At 41.3% G+C, this 26280-nt stretch overlaps 1 protein-coding gene and 2 long non-coding RNA genes across 12 annotated transcripts in view; 2 read left to right on the top strand and 1 right to left on the bottom strand.

Moving 5' to 3' along the window:
• The first annotated feature begins 1333 nt into the window (after window positions 1–1333).
• LOC135539398 (uncharacterized) lies at window positions 1334–5167 on the top strand. Its single transcript, XR_010455612.1, has 6 exons — window positions 1334–1422; window positions 1645–1748; window positions 2073–2265; window positions 2417–2477; window positions 2822–2898; window positions 3634–5167. It is a non-coding gene; the product is annotated as an uncharacterized LOC135539398 (long non-coding RNA).
• Window positions 5168–5344: 177 nt separating this feature from the next.
• On the top strand, window positions 5345–9883 carry LOC135539399 (uncharacterized). 2 transcript variants are annotated; one of them, XR_010455613.1, is made up of 6 exons: window positions 5345–5419; window positions 5744–5839; window positions 6986–7179; window positions 7331–7391; window positions 7736–7812; window positions 8546–9883. It is a non-coding gene; the product is annotated as an uncharacterized LOC135539399 (long non-coding RNA). The 2 variants fall into 2 exon arrangements; XR_010455614.1 differs by lacking the exon at window positions 5744–5839 and having other exon boundaries at window positions 5351–5419.
• A 3135-nt stretch (window positions 9884–13018) lies between these two features.
• Window positions 13019–26280, bottom strand: part of LOC135539396 (kinesin-like protein KIF16B) — a 31376-nt gene continuing 18114 nt past the window's right edge. For 4 of the 9 annotated variants that reach the window (XM_064965257.1, XM_064965259.1, XM_064965260.1 and 1 more), the window contains 5 exons: window positions 24476–25825; window positions 23717–23893; window positions 22208–22313; window positions 21566–21616; window positions 17768–20914 (listed from right to left, as the gene is read on the bottom strand). In XM_064965257.1, coding sequence (XP_064821329.1) covers window positions 18809–20914; window positions 21566–21616; window positions 22208–22313; window positions 23717–23893; window positions 24476–25825 — 3790 coding nt within the window. In that variant the 3' untranslated portion in view covers window positions 17768–18808. Of the gene's footprint in view, window positions 15444–17031; window positions 17116–17221; window positions 17312–17496; window positions 17623–17767; window positions 20915–21565; window positions 21617–22207; window positions 22314–23716; window positions 23894–24475; window positions 25826–26280 lie in introns of those variants that run through there. The other 5 variants (XM_064965263.1, XM_064965265.1, XM_064965262.1 and 2 more) reach the window with 4 other exon arrangements.

Genomic DNA, 26280 nt, shown 5'->3' with positions numbered 1-26280 from the left:
TGTCCACTTTTATTTATTTGATTTATTTCACCTTTATTTAACCAAGTAGGCTAGTTGAGAACAAGTTCTCATTTGCAACTGCGACCTGGCCAAGATAAAGCAAAGCAGTGTGACACAAACAACAACACAGAGTTACACATGGAGTAAACAAACAAGCCAATAACACAATAACATTGTGACGAGGTCAGTCAATGGGGACGACTGGGAGAACACGCTCCAAAAATATATATTTGTTGTGCAATGGTTTGCTACGTATTACTGTAAATGGTTCGTTAGTCTGTAAACAATTGGTAAAAATGAACAATGCAATAGGTAGTCGTTTTCTCAATGGTAGTTGTGTCTGCCGGAGAGTCTTGACAATATGCGGCTTTAGATGTCTAGTCCCTCAGCAACATGATGCAGCTCATTCACAAAGAAATGTCATGACAGCTCATTCAAGGTTTCCACCGGTGAAAGAGTTGACTTCTTCCAAAATTCGGCGTTTTCAATGGGCTGGAATTCAGATGCAGTTGTCAGGCAGGGCTGGAGGTACAATGAATGTATTTGACACGACTATGAAGAGGAGTCAGAAGAAATGGGCTGCATCAATACAAGACGGTGACAAATATGACTATCTGAAGAGATGAGGTATACAGTAGCTGTATTTGTATGGGATTTTGTCCCGTCCTAGCTCTCTTTTATCCAAGAAAATATATGTGTTCTGGTACTGTTCATATTCATTTGCAGGTTGGAAGCAGAGTTGCAAACAGGGCCTATGACATTGCAAGTTAAAGCAACAGAAGTTGTGATGCATGGACATAGTCAATGAAAATTGTCACATTCATGGCACTGTTGTTGAAATTGAAGTTTATATCTGTGCTTGTCAGGGTGTGTATTTTGCTGACATTTTGGAATTATTTTCACAGGACATTTCCTTTGGCATTGGACATTGGCTGTGGGAAAAGTCACATTGCTGAGCATTTGTACAAAGTAGCCTTCAATGGTTGCTCATAAACAGGCAGGCAGCTTTTTAAACAATAACAAAGCATTCTCCGCCCCTGTTTCGGTAGAAAGTTGAGGGATGAGGCTGGAGAAATGTAACCACTCTCAAATGCATAGACAGAGCTATGGCTGCAATATATCCATGATGTTAAAATTTTAGTTTTAACCATGTTTTGAGGCTATATTGTGTTTGTTTACTTTTACTTTGTTGACAAACATTGGAGTAAAATAAGCTTATACATGTTTTGGGTTCTGATGGGGTACAACAGTTGAACTAAGCTTATGAGGCATTTATTAGCTGTATTTGTCAAGAATCAATGGGTACATATTAATTTATAATATACGTTAACTCACTATGTATGGCTGAATATTGAATTGTCCTTTTCTTTCCAGGAAGTAGTTGAGCAGCTCTTCTTAAGTGGCATCTCAGAAAAGTCTTTGGTGAGTTAAATCTTCTCCTTATATCCCTTTAAATTACTAATAGGAATTCTAATATGTATTTCTGTTAGAACATCCATAGCCTAGGTGGAATGATTGGGTTTTTGAGCAGAGACCACTAATTATAGATCAATAGATCAATAGAATGGTCTGTAAAATCAGAGGCATGTTATGGAGGGACTTCTGTTTTTTTGGGGATGATCTAATGCTCTTCTCGCTCCTCAGAGAAACACAAGAGAAAGTGAGATCCCTACCCGCTGTGTCATGTGCGATGAAGAGTTTCTGCCCTTTAAAGAAAACACATTTGATCTGGTGGTCAGCAGCCTGAGGTGATTTGGCCCTGTAGATGTTTCTGACATAATATTCGATATGAGCCCTCCATGTCCTATTTCCCAGGGTTTTGTATGGCTTGTATGGCTTCCTTGCAGCACGCAAATATCTAGGACTGTATGTTTCTCCTGTTTAGCCTACACTGGATCAATGATCTCCCTGGTGCCTTGGGGCAGATAACTGACAGCCTCATACCGGCTGTTTTTCAAATACGTTTCCTTCTTATAACAACATAATTACACATAGGATTCAGGATTACAACAATCCAGGTTTTTCAGTCTGTATCGCTGTGCTCTCATTCTAATCCATTTCCTTTCCCAAAGATCAACCAGGTCCTGAAGCCAGATGTGGTGTTCATGGGGGCCATGGTGGGCACGGAGACCCTGTACAAGCTGCGCTGCTCCCTGCAGCTGACTGAGCTCGAGGGGAAGGGGGTCCCCCACGTGTCCCCCCACATGGCCGTCACAGACCTGGGCAACCTGCTGGGCCAGGCAGGCAGGCTTCAGTATGCTGACGGTGTGGCCTTGGGTTTCCTCGCCATAGATATACAATATAGGCTAATATGAGTGTTCTATTTTATCCTGTGGTCCTAGCTGTGATACTAGCGATTAGCGCAAAATGATAATGTTTGTGGCAAGCAATAATATTGCATTTTATTTTTCTGTAGGACATTGATGAAATTCAAGTGCACTATCCTGGGATACTAGAGGTCATGAGTGACCTGCAAGGTAGGTTTAATGTATACCACATTTATACTCTTGTAGATCTGTGCTTTTTGGTCATTGAGTTTTTATAGTTTAATTGTTTCTATTCTATTTTTGTTCTATTCATCATCTCAGAGGTGATTTGGCCCTGTACATGTTTCTGACATAATATTCGATTTGAGCCCTCCATGTCATATTTTCCAGGGTTTTGTATGGCTTGTATGGCTTACTTGCAGCACGCAATTATCTAGGACTGTATGTTTCTCCTGTTTAGCCTACACTGGATCAATGATCTCCCTGGTGCCTTGGCCATTAAATCATGTTTAGTGCCCTAACGCTGAGTTTTCACCGTTGTTTCAACTCTCTAGGGAGAGCAACTGCACTTGGAACAAGAAGTCCATGTTGAACAGAGACACCATTTTAGCTGCAGCTGCAATCTACCAAGGTGAGCTACATAGTGGAGAAAGACGTACTTGAAATGAAACCGTCTTATACTATTATTATTATCATCATCCATACAGTATATTCGGAAAGTATTCAGACCCCTTGACTTTTTCCACATTTTGTTACATTACAGCCTTATTCTAAAATTGATAAAATAATTTTTTCCCCCTCATCAATCCACACACAATACCCCATAATGACAAAGCAAAAACAGGTCTTTAGAAGTGTTTGCACATTTATTACAATATAAAAAGTAAATATCACATTTACATAAGTATTTAGACCCTTTACTCAGTACTTTGGCAGCGATTACAGCCTTGAGCCTTCTTGGGTATGACGCTACAAGCTTGGCACACCTGTATTTGGGGGGTTTCTCCCATTATTTTCTGCAGATCTTCTCAAGCTCTGTCAGGTTGGATGGGGAGCGTTACTGCACAGCTATTTTTATGTCTATCAAGAGATGTTCGATCTGGTTTAAGTCCGAGCTCTGGCTGGGCCACTCATGGACATTCAGATACTCGTTCCGAAGCCACTCCTGCATTGTCTTGGCTGTGTGCTTCGGGTCTTGTCCTGTTAGACTGGGGTGAATGTTCACCTTCCGAGGTCCTGAGCGCAGGTTCATCAAGGATTTCTCTGTACTTTGATGAGGGGAAACATTTTTATAAATCAACTTTAGAATAAGGCTGTGACGTAACAAAATGTGTCTGAATACTCGCTGAATTCACTGTATCTACAGGGAGGAGACCAATAATCAGATGGTCACTCTGACAGAGCTCCAGAGTTCCTCTGTGGAGATGGGAGAACGTTCCAGAAGGACAACCATCTCTGCAGCACTCCACCAATTAGGCCTTTATGGTAGAGTGGCCAGACGGAAGCCACTCCTCAGTAAAAGGCACATGACAGCCTGCTTGGAGTTTTCCAAAAGCCACCTAAAGGACTCTGACCATGAGAAACAAGTTTTTCTGGTCTGATGAAACCAAGATTGAACTCTTTGGCCTGAATGTCAAGCGTCACTTCTGGAGGAAACCTGGCACCATTCGTACGGTGAAGCATGGTGGTGGCAGCATCATGCTGTGGGGATGTTTTCAGCGGTAGGGACTGGGATACTAGTCAGGATCAAGGAAAGATGAACGAAGCAAAGAACAGAGAGATCCTTGTACACCTGCTCCAGAGTGCTCAGGAACTCAGACTGGGGCAAAGGTTCACCTTCCAACAGGACAACGACCCTAAGCACACAGCCAAGACAACACAGGAGTAGCTTCGGGACAAGTCTCTGAATGTCAAAATACAGAGGTGCCAAGCTTGTAGCGTCATACCTAAAGAAGACTCGAGGTTGTAGTTCCTGCCAAAAGGTGCATCAACAAAGTACAGAGTAAAGGGTCTGAATTACTTATGTAAGTGTGATCAGTTTTATTTTTTTATTTAAAAAAAATACATTTGCAAATAATGTTTAAAAACCTGTTTTTGCTTTTTCTTATCGGGTATTGTGTGTAGATTGATGAGGGGAAAAAACAATTTAATACATTTTAGAATAAGGCTGTAACGTGACAAAATGTGGAAAAAGTCAAGGGGTCTGAATACTTTCCGAATGCACTGTAATGGGGCGGCAGGGTAGCCTAGTGGTTAGAGCGCTGGACTAGTAACCGGAAGGTTGCAAGTTCAAACCCCTGAGCTGACAAGGTACAAAACTGTCGTTCTGCCCCTGAACAGGCAGTTAACCCACTGTTCCTAGGCCGTCATTGAAAATAAGAATTTGTTCTTAACTGACTTGCCTAGTTAAATGAAGGTAAAAAAAAAAAAAATCTATGGGTTCCTATTCATGCACAAAATGCACATCGTTCATGCCTTGATATAGTTTTTACTTCTTGTATAACTGCATTGCAATAATATATCATTTCCATTTAAGTTTGGACAGTGGACTCTTTATTTCATAGCTGGATTCACACATCTGAATTTGTGGTCACTGACAAAATGTCAGTTGTATTTTATCATTACATTGTTTTCATATCCTGTACTAAATGTAAATTTGATTTTTATAATGGATAAATAAAGTATGTTTTGTATATTTCTTTTAAACATTTAGATTTGAAAGGGGAGGTGCTTTACAAGCCTCTTGTTTTTTATGTCTCCTGCACATGTGCATTTATTTAGTATTTAATTATCATAATTTTGTCTTTTTCTTGTTTAAATAAACATTTAATAATGTAACGAATGTACTTAACATGGAAAATATGCTGTGGTCAATCTTGAGAAATAACCATTAAAACACGTTAAAATACAATGACTGTCTCGAATACAGTATGTTGAATGATAGTCTTATAAAATTCATACATATAAGATGGTCTAAGTGTTTATGTACAAACACATGCCCATGCTTCAGTAATAGTCAGAAGTTCCTCATTTGAACGAAAATGTGAATGAGGTCTGACCTTAGTTCCCAGTCAGCCAGACAATTTACAGAGCAAAGATGTTCATTTACCTTAACTTTCTAATCCTTGGGTATATCTGCAATACCTAATCTGGTAAGTACATTTTAAAATGTGTCCAAATCATTGTATTTGATGTTTGAAAAACTGGACAAGGTGTGCACATGTGGTAGTATGATGAGCTTTGTTGGCTAATGGGAAAAACTGTACACAACTATTCAGTCTATTTTAACCTCAGTCTAGTCTGATCGACGCTCAGTCTTGCTTATGACTTCATTGACCATCATAGGCAGCAAAATTAATATTTTCCTACTCAATTATCTGAAAGAATGGACTACTATAAGGTTAGATCCAGGGTAAAAAAATATATAGCATCTGAAAGTGTGGATCCTAACCCTTTATTGATGTTTCTTATGACAGAGTTACACCAAAAGACAATGCACGAGAAACAAACAGTAACCTTGAAGTGTAATCACCCTGTGGGAAGTTGCGTAACATGGAGCAGAGAAATAGATTGTAAGACAGTAGACATTGTCACTTTTCAAGATGGAGTCAATGACAGAAAGCACATTTCTGATCCAGGCAACCATTATGGCTCAATAATAGACAAGTCATTGGTTATAGTGAGTTTGAAAGCCTCAGACTCTGGGACCTACTTCTGCAACATGCAACCAACAGTATATCTAAGAGTGACATCAAACAATGGCAAGAGTGTCCCAATAACCAACTGTTCTGGAGAGAGAAGACCAAACACTAAACACAATAATATTAAGCAAGTGTTGGTTGGTGTGGGTTCTGGTTTTGGGGTGCTTCTGTTTCTGAGCATCTTCATCTGGAGATATTTCTCAAAAAGAAGAACAGTAAGGGCTGAAGCGGAAGACAAGAACATTGCAGACGACCACATCTATGCTGTCATAAAGGATCATGGGGCCAGGCCGAGAGCAGAATGCAGCACTCCGGGTCAGAGTGAGTCTATATATCACCTGGCAGGTTTTCCAGGAATGAAGGGTGAAGGTACTCCTAAACAAAGTGAATCCCCTTATGTCATGCTCCATACTCCGCAAACAGAAGTCACAACAGTGAGGGCATGAACTCCTTCGCAATAAATCTACAGGAAATGGTTATGAGTCTTTGCAAGTCACTCTGAATCATTAAGATTATTGGTGTATTTTCCCATCCAGTAGCCTTGATGTGTGTGAACTTGTTTTGCCTCAGAATACTGGAGTATGTATATGTTACCTTAAATGAGATAAGTTCCTTTTTCATGATCTAACTGGAGTGGTCAGTGAATTGCTTAGCTTTTAATGCAGGAATAGTATACACAATTATTGTATACACACACTGCCAGAATACAGTGCATTAGCAAAGTATTCAGACCACAGCACGCATTTATCAGCACGCATTTATCTAGGACTGTATGTTTCTCCTGTTTAGCCTACACTGGATCAATGATCTCCCTGGGGCCTTGGGGCAGATAACTGACAGCCTCATACGATTTTTTACATCAGTACTTTATTGTCTATTGTCTTTTGCCGGCTGTTTTTTCAAATACGTTTCCTTCATATAACAACATAATTACACATAGGTTTCAGGATTACAACAATCCAGGTTTTTCAGTCTGTATCGCTGTGCTCTCATTCTAATCCATTTCCTTTCCCAAAGATCAACCAGGTCCTGAAGCCAGATGTGGTGTTCATGGGGGCCATGGTGGGCACGGAGACCCTGTACAAGCTGCGCTGCTCCCTGCAGCTGACTGAGCTCGAGCGGGAAGGGGGTCCCCCACGTGTCCCCTTACATGGCCGTCACAGCCCTGGGCAACCTGCTGGGCCAGGCAGGCAGGCTTCAGTATGCTGACGGTGTGGCCTTGGGTTTCCTCGCCATAGATATACAATATAGGCTAATATGAGTGTTCTATTTTATCCTGTGGTCCTAGCTGTGATACTAGCGATTAGCGCAAAATGATAATGTTTGTGGCAAGCGATAATATTGCATTTTATTTTTCTGTAGGACATTGATGAAATTCAAGTGCACTATCCTGGGATACTAGAGGTCATGAGTGACCTGCAAGGTAGGTTTAATGTATACCACATTTATACTGTTGTAGATCTGTGCTTTTTGGTCATTGAGTTTTTATAGTTTAATTGTTTCTATTCTATTTTTGTTCTATTCATCATCTCAGAGGTGATTTGGCCCTGTACATGTTTCTGACATAATATTCGATTTGAGCCCTCCATGTCATATTTTCCAGGGTTTTGTATGGCTTGTATGGCTTACTTGCAGCACGCAATTATCTAGGACTGTATGTTTCTCCTGTTTAGCCTACACTGGATCAATGATCTCCCTGGTGCCTTGGCCATTAAATCATGTTTAGTGCCCTAACGCTGAGTTTTCACCGTTGTTTCAACTCTCTAGGGAGAGCAACTGCACTTGGAACAAGAAGTCCATGTTGAACAGAGACACCATTTTAGCTGCAGCTGCAATCTACCAAGGTGAGCTACATAGTGGAGAAAGACGTACTTGAAATGAAACCGTCTTATACTATTATTATTATCATCATCCATACAGTATATTCGGAAAGTATTCAGACCCCTTGACTTTTTCCACATTTTGTTACATTACAGCCTTATTCTAAAATTGATAAAATATATTTTTCCCCCTCATCAATCCACACACAATACCCCATAATGACAAAGCAAAAACAGGTCTTTAGAAGTGTTTGCACATTTATTACAATATAAAAAGTAAATCACATTTACATAAGTATTTAGACCCTTTACTCAGTACTTTGGCAGCGATTACAGCCTTGAGCCTTCTTGGGTATGACGCTACAAGCTTGGCACACCTGTATTTGGGGGGTTTCTCCCATTATTTTCTGCAGATCTTCTCAAGCTCTGTCAGGTTGGATGGGGAGCGTTACTGCACAGCTATTTTTATGTCTATCAAGAGATGTTCGATCTGGTTTAAGTCCGAGCTCTGGCTGGGCCACTCATGGACATTCAGATACTTGTTCCGAAGCCACTCCTGCATTGTCTTGGCTGTGTGCTTCGGGTCTTGTCCTGTTAGACTGGGGTGAATGTTCACCTTCCGAGGTCCTGAGCGCAGGTTCATCAAGGATTTCTCTGTACTTTGATGAGGGGAAACATTTTTATAAATCAACTTTAGAATAAGGCTGTGACGTAACAAAATGTGTCTGAATACTCGCTGAATTCACTGTATCTACAGGGAGGAGACCAATAATCAGATGGTCACTCTGACAGAGCTCCAGAGTTCCTCTGTGGAGATGGGAGAACGTTCCAGAAGGACAACCATCTCTGCAGCACTCCACCAATTAGGCCTTTATGGTAGAGTGGCCAGACGGAAGCCACTCCTCAGTAAAAGGCACATGACAGCCTGCTTGGAGTTTTCCAAAAGCCACCTAAAGGACTCTGACCATGAGAAACAAGCTTTTCTGGTCTGATGAAACCAAGATTGAACTCTTTGGCCTGAATGTCAAGCGTCACTTCTGGAGGAAACCTGGCACCATTCGTACGGTGAAGCATGGTGGTGGCAGCATCATGCTGTGGGGATGTTTTCAGCGGTAGGGACTGGGATACTAGTCAGGATCAAGGAAAGATGAACGAAGCAAAGAACAGAGAGATCCTTGTACACCTGCTCCAGAGTGCTCAGGAACTCAGACTGGGGCGAAGGTTCACCTTCCAACAGGACAACGGCCCTAAGCACACAGCCAAGACAACACAGGAGTAGCTTCGGGACAAGTCTCTGAATGTCAAAATACAGAGGTGCCAAGCTTGTAGCGTCATACCTAAGAAGACTCGAGGTTGTAGTTCCTGCCAAAAGGTGCTTCAACAAAGTACAGAGTAAAGGGTCTGAATTACTTATGTAAGTGTGATCAGTTTTTTTTTTTTTAAAAAAAATACATTTGCAAATAATGTTTAAAAACCTGTTTTTGCTTTTTCTTATCGGGTATTGTGTGTAGATTGATGAGGGGAAAAAACAATTTAATACATTTTAGAATAAGGCTGTAACGTGACAAAATGTGGAAAAAGTCAAGGGGCCTGAATACTTTCCGAATGCACTGTAATTCTAGGGGTTCCTATTCATGCACAAATTGCACATCGTCCCCCTGCGTTCATGCCTTGATATAGTTTTTACTTCTTGTATAACTGCATTGCAATAATATATCATTTCCATTTAAGTTTGGACAGTGGACTCTTTATTTCATAGCTGGATTCACACATCTGAATTTGTGGTCACTGACAAAATGCCAGTTGTATTTTATCATTACATTGTTTTCATATCCTGTACTAAATGTAAACTTGATTTTTATAATGGATAAATAAAGTATGTTTTGTATATTTCTTTTAAACATTTAGATTTGAAAGGGGAGGTGCTTTACAAGCCTCTTGTTTTTTATGTCTCCTGCACATGTGCATTTATTTAGTCTTTAATTATCATAATTTTGTCTTTTTCTTGTTTAAATAAACATTTAATAATGTAACGAATGTACTTAACATGGAAAATATGCTGTGGTCAATCTTGAGAAATAACCATTAAAACACGTTAAAATACAATGACTGTCTCGAATACAGTATGTTGAATGATAGTCTTATAAAATTCATACATATAAGATGGTCTAAGTGTTTATGTACAAACACATGCCCATGCTTCAGTAATAGTCAGAAGTTCCTCATTTGAACAAAAATGTGAATGAGGTCTGACCTTATTTCCCAGTCAGCCAGACAATTTACAGAGCAAAGATGTTCATTTACCTTAACCTTCTAATCCTTGGGTATATCTGCAATACCTACGCTGGTAAGTACATTTTAAAATGTGTCCAAATCATTGTATTTGATGTTTGAAAAACTGGACAAGGTGTGCACATGTGGTAGTATGATGAGCTTTGTTGGCTAATGGGAAAAACTGTACACAACTATTCAGTCTATTTTAACCTCAGTCTAGTCTGATCGACGCTCAGTCTTGCTTATGACTTCATTGACCATCATAGGCAGCAAAATTAATATTTTCCTACTCAATTATCTGAAAGAATGGACTACTATAGGGTTAGATCCAGGGTAAAAAAAATATATAGCATCTGAAAAGTGTGGATCCTAACCCTTTATTGATGTTTCTTATGACAGAGTTACACCAAAAGACAATGCACGAGAAACAAACAGTAACCTTGAAGTGTAATCACCCTGTGGGAAGTTGCGTAACATGGAGCAGAGAAATAGATTGTAAGACAGTAGACATTGTCACTTTTCAAGATGGAGTCAATGACAGAAAGCACATTTCTGATCCAGGCAACCATTATGGCTCAATAATAGGCAAGGCATTGGTTATAGTGCGTTTGAAAGCCTCAGACTCTGGGACCTACTTCTGCAACATGCAACCAACAGTATATCTAAGAGTGACATCAAACAATGGCAAGAGTGTCCCAATAACCAACTGTTCTGGAGAGAGAAGACCAAACACTAAACACAATAATATTAAGCAAGTGTTGGTTGTTATGGGTTCTGGTTTTGGGGTGCTTCTGTTTCTGAGCATCTTCATCTGGAGATATTTCTCAAAAAGAAGAACAGTAAGGGCTGAAGCGGAAGACAAGAACATTGCAGACGACCACATCTATGCTGTCATAAAGGATCATGGGGCCAGGCCGAGCGCAGAATGCAGCACTCCGGGTCAGAGTGAGTCTATATATCACCTGGCAGGTTTTCCAGGAATGAAGGGTGAAGGTACTCCTAAACAAAGTGAATCCCCTTATGTCATGCTCCATACTCCGCAAACAGAAGTCACAACAGTGAGGGCATGAACTCCTTCGCAATAAATCTACAGGAAATGGTCATGAGTCTTTGCAAGTCACTCTGAATCATTAAGATTATTGGTGTATTTTCCCATCCAGTAGCCTTGATGTGTGTGAACTTGTTTTGCCTCAGAATACTGGAGTATGTATATGTTACCTTAAATGAGATAAGTTCCTTTTTCATGATCTAACTGGAGTGGTCAGTGAATTGCTTAGCTTTTAATGCAGGAATAGTTTACACAATTATTGTATACACACACAATTACACACTGCCAGAATACAGTGCATTCGCAAAGTATTCAGACCACTTGACTTTTTCCACATTTTGTTACGTTACAGCCGTATTCTAAAATTGATGACATTTTACACACACAAACTCCATAATAAAAGTGAAAACAGGTTTTTAGAAATATAAAAATGTCCCACAGTTTACAGTGCATGTCAGAGCAAAAAAAACAAGCACTGAGGTCAAAGGAATTGTCCGTAGAGCACAGAGACAGGATTAAATGTTATTATTTTTTTACCTTTATTTAACTAGGCAAGTCAGTTAAGAACCAATTCTTATTTTCAATGATGGCCTAGGAACAGTGGGTTAACTGCCTTGTTCAGGGGGCAGAATGACTAATTTTCACCATGTCAGCTTAGGGATTCGATCTTGCAACCTTTCGGTTACTAGTCCAAAGCTCTAACCACTAGGCATCCTGATGCCCGATTGTGTCGAGGCACAGATCTGGGGAAGGGTACCAAAAAAATTACTGCAGCATTGTTAAACGGAAGAAGTTTGGAACCACCAAGACCCTTCCTAGAGCTGGCCGCCGGGCCAAACTGAGCAATAGGGGGAGAAGGGCCTTGGTCAGGGAGGTGACCAAGAACCCGATGGTTGTTCTGACAGAGCTCTAGAGTTCCTCTGTGGAGATGGGAGAAAATTCCAGAAGGACAACCAGGCCTTTATGGTAGAGGGGCCAGATGAAAGCCACTCCTCAGTAAAAGGCACATGAAATCCCACTTGGAGATTGCCAAAAGGTACCTCAAGACATGAGAAAGATTCTCTGGTCTGATGAAGCCAAGATTGAACTCTTTGGCCTGAATGGCAAGCGTCACTTCTGGAGGAAACCTGGAACCATTCGTACGGTGAAGCATGGTGGTGGCAGCATCATGCTGTGGGGATGTTTTAAGCGGTAGGGACTGGGAGACAGGATTGAGGGAAAGATGAATGAAGCAAAGTACAGAGAGAGATCCTTGAAAACCTGCTCCAGAGTTCTCAGGACCTCAGACTTAGGTGAAGGTTCGCCTTCTAACAGAACAACGACCCTAAGCATACAGCCAAGACAATGCACGAGTGACTTCGAGACAAGTCTCAATGTCCTAGAGTGGTCCAGCCAGAGCCCGGACTTGAACCCAATCTAACCTCTCTGGAGAGACCTGAAAATAGCTGTGCAGCGATGCTCCCCATCCAACCTGACAGAGCTTGAGAGGATCTGCAGAGAAGAAATGGGAGAAACTTCAAATACAGGTGTTCCAAGCTTGTAGCCTAAGAAGACTCGAGACTGTAATCGATGCTAAAGGTGCTTCAACAAAGTACTGAAAAATGGGTCTGAATACTTATATAAATGTTATATTTCAGTTTTGAATTTAATAAATTTGCTAAAATTTCTAAAAACCTGGTTTTGCTTTGTCATTATGGGGTATTTTGTTGTGTAGCTGTGGGGAAAAAAAAACAATTTAATCCATTTTATAATACGGCTGTGAAAAAAAAAGTCAATGGGTCTGAATACTTTCCAAATGCACCGTAATTCATCATTTAAAATATTACACCCATTTGAACATGAGTTACGCAAGAAATGGATTGATATGCTTGCTGTGTATTACACCTGTAAGATATTCAAGAGGTCATAAACTGTCCATCATTTTTAATTAGTTGCATCCATGTTATAAACACACAATGCCGCATCAAAATATATTGCAGAAGTTATCAAATGTATTGATTTTGTAAATGTGTCAGTTACAACTTCAATAAAATGGTACAGCTAATCAGTTTCTTGCTGTACATTATTTTGCAGATAGCTAAGTGTTTTTACAGGACATAAATACACACAAATGAGCTGTCAGTTCTGAAAATCAATATAATCCTAATTATATTCCAGTTCAATTTTTTTTAATATAAAACAAAACGTTTATACTACAGTACTTACATATGACCGACTTTCAATCCCTCAACTTGGAGTCTCAAAATGGACACCAGTAAAGCAAAGTGATACTCCTCTTACATCATTAACATATCAAAGCTAAATAAACTAAAATCAACAATAGCCATTATAATATACAATCCCTTTCATGACATTCAATGTCAATAGTTTACATTGCGTGTGTACAAGCACTTCATTTAGAAACCTATGCACATAAACATTCAAATATACAATATGGTTTACAAAGGGAGTGAATCAAGTTTTTTGCACTATACTAAATTGAATGTGAAATTGTAGTATATTTGTACCACCTTTATTACTTAATTATAATTTGTTACAGATTTACAAAGACGTACTAAGTCTAACCCCAAGTAAACTATGTTTGACATCCACAACTCAAGTATTAGCACCTACAGTATAGTACAGTTATTAAAGTGTTTCTGAAATGTTGAATCAGCAGCAGTGACTGTATTAAGTGTGAAACTCGGAAGACATGCGGTCAACAAAAACATAATTATATTAGCCAGCTGGAAACATGGAGAGAAACACTGTTAGCAACAGCTTTCACGACCAGTAGGCACACCAACTGCCTAGGCCCAAAAAAATACACAATTAAGTGTTGAAAGGTGAAGTCTCGAGAGACTATACTGTGCCACCATTAGTTGATGCCACCGTCAATGATTATTCTCACAATCCTGAATACTATGATTCAACCTGAACCAATGCCATATGTGACATCAGCTTGACCTTTTTAATTTGATGTTTAACTGTAGTAGCTACCAAAGGTGAAGTCCAAGACTATTACTTCGAGAGCTCACCAAAATGACTAGTTAACAGTTCACCCAAACTGGGAGGGATCATGAGTCCTTGTTATCGCACTCAAAAGTTCCTCTCCTCAGACTATTTACAATTGATACATTGTGTAATAATGAGAAATTTGTATCAACATTAAAAGGGGAAGTTCCGTTTTTTTGGTTTCTAACCTTGAAGGTAATCTATGGGCTAGAAGAAATGTAACCCATGGTTGGGTTAGTCTACTTTTATGATGAGGAACCATCTAACATTAAGTTATAAAATACTGAACATCCCCTTTAAGCAAGTTTGAGAAGCCATGACCCATACAGTACAGAAACAGGCAACCCTTAACACTACAGGTAGTGAAGAATAATGCCTTCATGGTCAGTTCCCATAGTTACAGCACATGTCAGTCTCAATTGCATATCACCAGAAATGGTAGAAACTAGAGTTGCCAATGAAATTATAGCTGCATAGAAAAACAATTTTTTTGTAAAGCCTCCCTTCAAAACATTATTTCTGAGTAAACTATGGTGAACAGGAAGAGAGCAGAGTGGATGACTTAGAAAGTCAATGCTGCCAGGACTTTGCAATGTCTTCTAGATTGGCAGCGGTTGCATTACCTTTCAGCAAGACCCGCTTAAGAACCATTTTGTGTCACTGTAATAGCAAATATTCTACACCGGTTGTCATTACATTACTTACTTGACTTATAAGATGAGACCATTTCTCATGTGTTTGGTCCTCATAAAGAAGTACAATTTCCACAAGAAAGGAAGGAGAGCGAGTAGGAAAGGAAGGAGAGCGAGTAGGAAAGGAAGGAGAGCGAGTAGGAAAGGAAGGAGAGCGAGTAGGAAAGGAAGGAGAGCGATTAGGAAAGGAAGGAGAGCTAGAAGAAAAAAAAGTGGCAATGTGAGTAGTAAGTCAGATATCTGTTCCTTAGTGCCTCTGATAACTTGGTTGTACTGAGGTCAATACCTAGACTGAGACCTGCGAAGGCACTGCACACTTTGGTTTTGGGATTAAAGCTGCTCCATCGTAGCCTGGTCACAGATCTGTTTGCGCAACTCCAATGGGCAATGCATGACAATGACCATAGGAAATGGCAAAACAGTACAAAAAGATCTGGGGCAAGGCTAGCTCCAACCCGTCCTCATCTAAAATGTCTTCAACCAGTTCCATGGCTGCTGTAGTCAAAGACGCCCTTCTTGAAGAACGGGGAGAAGTCACAAACGGTGTACTTGGACAGCTGCAGACCACCCTCAGAGTCCGAATCAGTGCGGAGTGGAGAGCCCGAGGAGGGCGACATCATAACCCTGAAGAAGTCTTTCAGATATTTCTGGAGGAGCAAACGGAGAAGAGTGAGGAATGACTACAAGTAAGAGTTTTTTTTTTTAAAGAGTAAAAAGTAAAACATTTACACAAGTCAAAAAGAAAACAAAGATAAATGTACTTTCCAGAAGAGAGAGAGTGTGTGTTAGGTCTGTTTGAGAGAATACTATAGATTAGTAGAGTGTGAATTAGCAATGACAGTAGCATGGGACATTTATCTCCTGCTTAGTCATCCAACCATAGAACAATATTTCTTCTTATCCATACAATGGATATCAATCAATATAATAATAATTCCTACAGTGCCATCTACAGTTCAAACACTTTAAATATCAGTGGTCACCAACCTTTTCGTAGTCAAAAAGCAAACAGACATCTACCGCTCAGATTATTCTTTTTAAAACATGACTTAAAAGAAAGTAAGCCTATGCAACATTAATGAGCTTTGTGCAGTAGGCCCAATACATTATTACAACACATTTCACTATGCTTGGCCTTCAGACTATATTATATTTCAAAACTTAAGCCTTGATAACAAAAGATTGATAACAAGATCAGTTGTTGTATAACTTGCAAGGCACAGCTGAGCATGAATTGAAATAATTTGCAACAAATAAGCTTTTGTTTTTTTTACTGTACTGATGGTACCTGCATCTGATGGTCAGTTTCAATGGAGGGAGAGAGCAGCAGAGGGTCTGCCTGCTCTCTCCTTTCCTCAGGGAGACTGACCAGAGAGAGAGGGGACAGTCTTCCACCTAATGGCGAAACTCAAGTCGCACTACATTATTTCTGCCTCATGCACAAATTCACGTTGTTCTTATGACTAAAGAAAGGGGCGAAAAATATCAACAACAAAAAAGACAACGAGCTGCTAATAATGAAAACACAGGCCTGTTGATACATTCATTGCAGCTGCAGTGGTGGTTGTAGCACAAGTAGAAGTAGGGAGAAACGCTTTTTAAGTTTAGTGAAAGTTAAATAAAAACAGTGCTGAATAAAACAAACATGAACTCACTCAAACACATCAGCTATTTGCTGCATCTTTGACAGTCTTGCTTTAGTCAGAGTTTTAAAAGTTATGAACTCACCTAGGCTAGTATAAAACTTTGCTGTGGGTTTGTGGAAGCTGTAGGCATGGTGATTTGAGCTATCTGATTTGCCAGTGCAGTAGGCACACTTGATTCAGCTCTCTTGGTCTGCAGGGTAGGCAGAGTTTGTTCCTTCAGACAAATTAAAAAGGTTCAAAAATGGAAACACTTTTCCTACCCAGCGTGCAAGGCTTCTGAATCAAGTGCACCTACTGCCAACAGCGCAAGACTAATAAAAACAAAACATTTGAGCGTAAGGATTTAACATTGGCCTTTCTACAGAAATGTTTGGTGATCGACTAGGAATGCCTTACGATGGACAGTTTGGTGACTACTGCTTTAAAATGTCTGTCAAGAAACAATTAGGTCTCTGAACTGACGGATGAGAATGACAAACCTTCAGACTTTTGTCAGTGATTGACAGATTTCGATAACCCTGTCAGTCATTACAACTTAATTATACTACTGTTAAGAAACGCAATCGTATGTGTCAATGGCAGCACCCACCTCCAAGTGACTCTGCCGCTCAGCAACCATTCTCTCATCTCGGTTTCCAAAGAGTTTTTTGGGAGGGAATTCTAAAGCTGCAAGCTGGTATGGAAGAAGGTCATTAAGATCACATCAATTATACTACGATTATCTCCAATAGGGGAGGACATGTTGTATGTGGTAATTCCTAGTTCATCAGTCTTTTTACCTCGGGGTATTTGATCTTGAGAGTTTTGTGCATTTCCCGAAAGCGGCTGTATCTCCTGAAGACGGTCCACGTTTCATCCATTACAGTGATCTAAAGAAAGAGGAAAATAATATTGAGTACAAGACTGATACAACTAACTCATTGAATAACGGCAGAATTCTAAACGGAGCACTAAGTAAGTAGTAAGACATGGACCTGTCAGACATGTATGCAAGACCAGAGACAGCAAAGTGACGATCCTGGGTCTTGAGAGATACTTAACAAGAGAAGCATACCTTAATTTCAAACTCAAAGTGCTCATCTTTTCCTTGCCCTCTGAGAACATAGCGAGGAATGCTAATTTTAACGGGGTCCTTTAGGCAGCCGGAGTTGGTCCCAAGTGGGACAGAGACAAATCGCTGCTGGGAAAGACATGGGTGGAACAAAAGGAAATTGGGAGAGAGAGAGAGAGAGAGAAACATGGACAGGAAGGTGGAGTCTTATTTATATGACAACAGTGAACAGGTATGAAACAGAACAGCCAGATACCGCCAGGCAACACAAAGGTTTATACAGAACACCATCTTTATTTTTTTGTTAACACAATTAAACAGATTTTATTAACATTATTACAGTGATCATAGTCACAAGTCATATTGTACGTCAGACATTCTTCATGTTACTTTTCACACATAGTCCTCAAAACCATATCGTACATTACCATATGATTGATATGCATAAACGTATACACAAACATATTGAAGAAAACAATTTCACCAGCCAAAAATGATTGATGTGAGCATTCATGTAAGAACAGAGAAGGAGAGCTAAGTTGACTAAACAAAAAGGTCAACCTATTCCCTGTAGTGGGGAAGAAAATCTATGAAATATCCAATTACTCAATTACACCAATACAAAACAATTAGGTTTGTGAGTAAAACAGTTCTTAAAGTGACAACGATTTGATTAAGGTGTACCACCACATTGGCAGTATGTTAAGAGATGCATTCAAATATACTATAAAATACTTTAAAATCAATAGCAGCCATTGGAGTTACACCTTTACATTTTAGTATTTGATCTATATTCATAATATGGACATGTATTTTCTTATAACACAATGTTCATGAGGATTCTGTAGATACGTTTCAATAAAATGTTACATTGACATTGTGGATGTACATTAACAATTACAAAAGGCACGGTTCCCATGTTACAATAATGATGTTTTTTTTACATTTTTTTAAAATATAATTTTCAACTAATCAAAAAAAAATATTTAAACAGTGTTAAATACATATTGAAGTGGTATGGCGGTGCCGTCATGCTCAAACAAAATAGGATTTACAAGTGAAATATTTACTATAATGTTGCTAAACTCTTATAGTATGCAAACCCTAATGTCATCAGTCGAGCTAGCTGATGATTGACCTCATAACTGCCAACTCACCATGGCTTTCTTGCTCAAGTGCAACGTTGAAAGAAAACAAGAGTTCAGCAGGACGGCACGGTCATTACACTTCAGGCCTGCAGTGGCAGATAAACTCCTTTCCTTTTATTACCTACTAGCATTATATCCTTTTATGACCTGTAAGCACAGGCTTAAAATCAGGTTGACAGATGATTGATAAGGATTGCTGCATCCGAAGTAGAGCTGAAAGTTAGTTTCCAGGAATCAGCTGGGGGCCTGCAATCAGAAGGAAAAGGGACAATGGCGACGCCTTTCCTGGTTTTTCTTTTGGTCTCAATCTGGCCTTTGTGAGTCGTGGAGAATGCGATGTCAAGCACCATACATCTATCGCTGTGTCTCACAAGCACACATCGGATGTCTGAGCGTCTGCACAGCTCTACTCCCTGAAACTGGGGTTGGATGGGAACCAGAGTTGAGCCTCGAGGTACCGGGTGGAACACAGCATCCTCTTGCACCAGGCCTATGTGGTTGTCTGTGAGAAAGAACTGGCAAAGGACATCTTGGCGCGAGGTGGAATAGTTTTCCACCTTGATGGAAGTGTAGAGAAGAAGGTGTATGTCAGCCAATGAGGGCTTGTTGGGTCCTTCCATGTTGCCGTGCAGGATGTAGAGCAGGTCAGCCATGATCCTCTTAAAGCGTGAGGTAACACAGAGGCCACAATCCAGCCGGAGGTCTGGAACGTGGGATCTCCAGTCCAGAGAGAGGCGTGAGAGGTCTCCACGAAGCAAGGGGTGGGCTCCTGGGCCTTCCTGAACCTCTGCCGGGGCAAGGATTTTCAGCAGGGTACAGCATAGCTCCTGGGTAAGCTCTCTGCTGTGGGTGAAGATGACTAAGATGGTGTCTTCAGTGGAGCCCAGGAGTCGTACATGCTGCCCAGCAAAGCTCACTTGGATCTCCTTGATGTGCAAGAGACTGAAGTGCTGAAAAACTGCCAATGGCTGGTTGTTACCTAAACCAGTACCAGCGGAGACTGCATAGAGGTCGGTTTCAGATAACAGTAAGCAACTTGGTTGTGGTGTAGGCTGTTTGCAATTGGCTACGCTTAGCCAGTAGATACCCAAAAGGTGGTGGGAAGTGGCAGCGATTTTGGGCGTCACACAATACAAACGAATGAGAATCTTCTGAAGTGGAAGAGACTGTAATTCCGAAAGGAAGATGGGAAACTGCACAAGCGTCTGACAATAAACTACAGGCTTCCCGTCTTTGTAGGTTGTCACAGAGCCTTTAGGCCATAATGAAATGTCCGTAATTGCAGACATATGACCTTTCTCAGGCACATTGAAAAGGCAATTGCCTGTCAAATTGGCAAAATGAACTTTATTCTGCCTTGAGTTGGGTTTCATTGAATGGTCAAGCTGCTTTTTCTGAACAAATGGAAGATCTTTTGTAACTATGGTCATGTACTGAGAGAATGTAGTAGTCAATGCTGAAGTCTCTCCTGCTCGAACCTGCCTAATGATATCCCGTGTACTCTGCAGATATCGTCCAGCGTCGTTGTAAACTCCAGACAGCTTGCCTGCCAAGTATCCAAGGACGTAACTCTGTTTGGCTCCCAGTTCGTTGGTTAGTCGATCCGGTTCTGAAGTTACCAGATTCCTCTGCACCTGCCCATTTACAGACTCTTTGGGGATCTTGTTGAGACCAAAGTAGCCCTTGATGACGATTTGTCTCTTTGAACTTTGTCTCAGTGTGGGGACTTCAGAGTTGATCATGGTTGCAGTGTCGTTACTTGTCTTGCTTGTGTTCTGAACTTGGTCTTTGGTAGCTTCCACAGAGTCAAACTGTGTGAGTCCGTGCAACACTGGGTTTTCTGTTCTGGTTTCTCTGGACTGAGAATATGATAGACTTTTGGTCTTGTCAACAATGTAGCAACTAAAATTGGTTACTCCCTCATCTGGGCTACATTGGCTGTTACTTCCATCCTCACTGACTATGGTGTTAGTAGACCTAAATCCCCAGTCCTTGGTTTTAAAATCACAGCCATTGTTCTCGCTCTCAGCTTGGTCAACCTTCCCCTTCACTCCCACCTGCCACCATTTTGCTTTTTCACCCTCTTTACAAGGCAACATGCCCTTCTGTGCCAAGACTTTGGTTTCCCCTTCTGGATTGTGAATTTTATCTAACTCAGAGTTGTCTTTGCCACCTTCTTCTTCTGAACTTGTTGTTTGCCCTTCCAGATGAGTGCTCGTCTCAAGTCCAGGGACATACAGGTAGCTACGCCACAGCAAGGGCTTGGAGTCTTTCTGTGTGGACAAGGGGGGGATTCCATGACTAACTTCAAACCAGAGATCACAGCTCTGAATTATAGTCTTTCAATTATTCATTCTCACCCCAGTAAATTAAGTTCTTCCTCCACCAAGTGTAAAAATCCAGTTGTGATTGAAATAAAATCGAGATGAGCAAGATTACAATTCAAAACAGAATTAAAAGAGATTGTTATGCAGCAGGAATACAAAATGACACATCCCAGGCTTCCATGCAATCTTGTTCTTTTCTTACAAAACCAGATATCAAGCTTGTTTGGCAGGTCATTTCTCCTTATCCTGTTCTACACTTAGGTCGGCCTCCTCGGTCAGTGACTGGTTTCCTTTAGCAAATTCAGTATTTTATCCAATTTCCTGCTTCTTTGTGATTGTGTGGACTTTTCTAGTCAATATCCCCATAAACAGCTATATTCTTATGTTTTTGCCATTTCTTTATAAAGGTCTTTAAAAGGTTCTTGGTTTAGGATTCTTATATGGTTTATCAGATACAGGTATCCCAAATTTGTAAAACAGAATGTTCCCTAAAGCGCCTTTTAGAAATGGCATGTATTTTTTCCATAGTTGGTGTGGTGGTTTGTGAAGATTCAGCATGATTGCCACAAACAAAAAAAGAAAATACTCAAGTCTTACCTCATATTTCACTTTCCTAGGGTTGACAGGGTTTTGCAGCTTGTTGTCATCCTGTAAATCAATAAAACCACACCTCTAAGCAATGACAAACAATTCCTAAAAGATTGACACTGCAATGTCAAATTCATCTCAAACTAAAATTGCATAGGTTGCGGCAAATGGACAACTTCGGCATCAGGCAGCATAGTCTGCCTAATGGCAGACCCATCTCCTATTGGGGAAAATAAAAGCAAAATATCATCCACATAATTAAGAGAAAGGTTGGAAAAAGATCCCACGTGATTGGTCCATGTAACCTCTAGAGAATTTTCAGAAATGCATGCAGATTATAGTTCATTCTGTATACCGTGTCGGGGACCTGGGTTTACCTCATCTGTTAATCTAACAGAGCTAGAATCATTAACTTCTTTGTCCTCCTGTAGGATTGAAGAACTTCATATAATTGCTATTTTTTGAAGGCACAATTTCCAAATGGGGTTTCTTTATTTGTATGCTCCTATTGTATGGGAGACTACAGTGACTAAGAGTTTATGAGTTTGAATATCAATAATATATTAGTGAGATTGAGAAATATCACCATCTGAATTTTGCATACGCTCTGTACGGAGAATGCAAACAAAACAATGCATCACTTATGCTTACCTGCAGAGATTCAGATGAAAGTGAGAGCTCAATGTTTTTGTCACCATTGATGCGGTTCAGCTTCTGTAACCTTCTCTTCACCTCCTCCTCAATATATGCATTTATCCTGTCAACGGATAAGGAAACTTATTAGACACTCAAACTACAATGGCCAGGTCAACCCTAGGGTCCAAAAATAAGGCATCTTCAATATGATCATCTGGTAGTTACGTTGACAATCTACATTTTACCATTCCCAATCCTACAACAAATTTGCCTGTGCTGTTTCTGGCAATCATTGTGAATATTGCATAGGATTTGACACATACAGTTCCTTCAGAAAGTATTCACACCCATTTACATTCTCCTCATCTTGTTGTTACAAAGTGAGATTAGCTCGATTCCATTTCTTTTTTATCCTGGAAAAACTCCCCAGTCCTTGACAATTACAAGCATACCCATAACATGATGCGGCCACCACTATATTTGAAAATATGGAGTATGATACTCAGTAATGTGTTGCATTGGATTTGCCCCAAAACATAACACTTTGTTTTCAGGACAAAAAGTGAATTGCTTTGCCGCATTTTTTGCAGTATTATTTTACTGCCTTGTTGCAAACAGGATGCATGTTTTGGAATATATTTTTATTCTGTACAGACTTACTTCTTTCCACTCAGCCATTAAATCCTGTTTTAAAGTCACCATTGGCCTCATGGTGAAATTGCTGAGCGGTTTCCTTCCGTTCCGGCAACTGAGTTAGGAAGATGCCTGTATATTTTTGTAATGACTGGGTGTATTGATACACCATCCAAAGTATAATTAATAACTTCCCGATGCTCAAAGGGATATTCAATGTCTGCTTTTATACATTTTTTATCTACCAATAGGTGCCGTTCTTTGCGAGGCATTGGAAAACTTCCCTGGTCATTGTGGTTGAATCTGTATTTGAAATTCACTGCTCGACTGAGGGACCATTCAGATAACTCTACGTATGGGTACAGAGAAGGTAGTCCTTAAAAAAAAATCCTGTTAGTCACTATTGCTCACAGAGTGAGTACATGCAACGTATTATGTGACTTGTTAAGCAAATGTTTACTCCTGAACTCATTTATTGGGGTGGCAGGTAGCCTAGTGTTTAGAGCGTTGGCCTAGTAGCCGAAAGGTTGCAAGATTGAATCCCCGAGCTGACAAGGTAAACATCTGTCGTTCTGCCCTTTAACAAGGCAGTTAACCCACTGTTCCTAGGCAGGCAGTCATTGAAAATAAGAATTTGTTCTTAACTGACTTGTCTAGTTAAATAAAGGTAACATTTTTAAAAAGAAATACATTTTTTAGGCTTGCCCTAACAAAGGGGTTAAATACTGCTTGAATAAATACATTTCAGCTTTTCATTGTCTTTTTTTTTTTGTTTAAAAAACAACAACATATTTCCATGTGGTATTTTGTGTAGGCCAGTGGACGACAAAAATCTATTTTAAATTCAGGCTGTAACAACAAAATGTGGAAAATGTCAAGGGGTGTGAATACTTTCTGAAGGCACTGTACCCGTCATCTGCGATAGGAAGCACTGGGGGTAGGCTCTGGATTGGGCTGACAGGGGGGGTGCTGAGACTGGTCTTTTCGTCGCCGCTCCCAGTGTGACTCCTTCCACTTCCCTCAGTTGTACTGATCCTCTGCTTCAGTTTATGGATCTCCCGCTCCACCCTGAGGACATGGAGAGAAGATGGAAAGTTGTCATGTGTCTATCAACCCAAAGAGTTATGATAAATACGCTCATCCCACAAAACTATTAGTACAATATCATTATAAAAAGGCGGAGGTACTCATTTATCATGTCCATAATCATATTACCAATTGAGGAACACCATTTTAAAACAGGAGAGATTGACCAATGTGATAATACCATCATCACTCAATGACACCATCTCGCATCATATCATCTCTTGAAACTTTGACATAAGCTTATCTACATTTTCCATAATTATGTGGACAGTGTTAACTCAAATACGACAAGGTTCCAGTTTAACAACGTTTACTCAACCGTATTAGCACAATACATGGTTGCCATTACACTCAGGACAGGTTCATCAATGAGACTCCTGCACAGGCGCACTAATAACAGAGTGATAGCACCGTATAATAACAGAAATATAAGGATACTTAAAACATGACCTTAACAGACAGCAATGTGTCTTCTACACACCTTCCACTAAAAGGACAAATGTTTTACTATTAATTGATTCTACAGATTCATCTGTAGTGACAATAAATAACAAACATGCTCACCTCTTCTGGGTGAGTTCCTGCACGGGCCCCAGAATGGAGGCCTTGCGCCTGGATTCCTCACTATCGGGGACCAGCGAGACACTGCGCCTCAGCGCTAAGTGCCTTCTCTCCAGGCGCGCCACTGCCTGATCTAAGGCCTCACGCTGCTGCTTCTCCCGCGACTCCAGGATCTCCTTCTCCTTGCGCCGCACTTTCTCCTCCTGGCGCGCCACGTTGGCCGTGAACTCGTACGTCTCCTGCAGCTGCTGAAGCTGCTCGGCACTGGCACAGTGCGAGGTAAGGCGCTCCTCCTTCTCCTCAAGTTCCTTCTCCACCTGGTACAGGGTGTTGTCTAGTCCCAGGGATATGTTGGATATGCTGTCAGCACCAGTGGAGGTTCCGAGTTTCAGCAGCTCCTCCGCCCTCTGCCTCTCCTCGGCCACCGCCGGCAAGAGGCTGTCGGTTAGGCTGGCTAGCCGGCGCTCCTTAAAGAGGAGGCACTGCTCGGCCTGGTGCATCCGCTGCTCCTCTTGGGAGAGTTCAGAGGCGTCCTGCGCTCCCTTCTCCTGGGTCTCTCGCAGCTTTCGCTGCCGCTCCTTATGGGCGTGGACCAGGAGGGCCAGGGCAGCGCGCTCTGAAGCCACCTCCTTCTCCAGGCACTTTTTCTGCTGCAGGAGCCCCTCCTCCAACTGACCCAGCTCCTCCACCTGTGCTGCCTTGAAGTCCGTGTAACGGACCTGGGCAGCGTGCCCAGCCTCCACACCCATTCCTTCACAGTCGGAGCGCCCGCTGGCCTCCTTGGCGCAGAGCAGGGCCTCGCGGATCTCGGCCAAGGCACGGCGCTCCGCGTCCAGTCGCCGGGTGTCCTCGCGGGTCAACAGGGCAGCCGCCGCCTCGTGGCGCTCCCTCAGCTGCTCTTCCAGGCGCCCAACCAGGCCTAGCTGCTCCAGCTCGCCCTCCTCCAGCCTCCGCCTCTCCGCCTCCAGCCGCACCGCCTGCTCCTCGTTCTCCCGCTTCAGCCGTTCCAGCTCACGGAAAATCTCTGTCTGCTCTGCCGCCTCGCTATGGCGGCGCGCCTCCTCGTCCTGTGGCTTCTCATCCTCGCGCTCCTCCTGCTTCTTCAGCCGCCTCTGTAGCTCCAGCTCCTTGGTCTCGCGGTGGCGCTCCTCCTCAAAGCGCTGCTTCTCAGTTAAGAGGTTGCGCAGGCGGCTCTCGATGTCCTGGCTGCGGCAGCGGAGGGTCTCCTCCTGGTGGCGGATGCGCTGCTGCACCTGCTCAGACTCCTTGCGCTGGGATGTCACCTCGTGTTGCAGGCGCTCCAGCTCCACCTTCTCACACTTCTGCCTGTCTTCCATCTCCTTAATCAGCCTCCTGCACCCCAACCAAATACATTAGAATAATAGTGAAGACATCAAAACTATGACATAACACACAAAATCATGTAGTAACCAAAAAAGGGTTTATATAAAATCAAAACATATTTTATATTTGAGATTCTTCAAAAGTAGCCACCCTTTGCCTTGATGAGAGCTTTGCACACACACACACACACACACCACACACACGAGGTAGTCACCTGGAATGCATTTCAATTAACAGGTATGTCTTGTTAAAAATACATTTTAGAATTTCTTAATGCATTTGATGCATTTGAGCAAATCAGTTGTATTGTGACAATGTAGAGTTGGTAAACAGAAGAGATAGCCCTATTTGGTAAAAGAACAAGTCATTACTTTAAGACAAGAAGGTCAGTCAATTCGGAAAATGTCAAGAACTTTGAAAGTTTATTCAAGTGCAGTCGCAAAAATGATCAAGCGCTATGATGA

This window comes from Oncorhynchus masou, chromosome 5 (assembly GCF_036934945.1).
Source record: "Oncorhynchus masou masou isolate Uvic2021 chromosome 5, UVic_Omas_1.1, whole genome shotgun sequence".
Lineage (NCBI taxonomy): Eukaryota > Metazoa > Chordata > Actinopteri > Salmoniformes > Salmonidae > Oncorhynchus > Oncorhynchus masou.
This window is presented reverse-complemented; position numbering and strand designations above follow the sequence as displayed.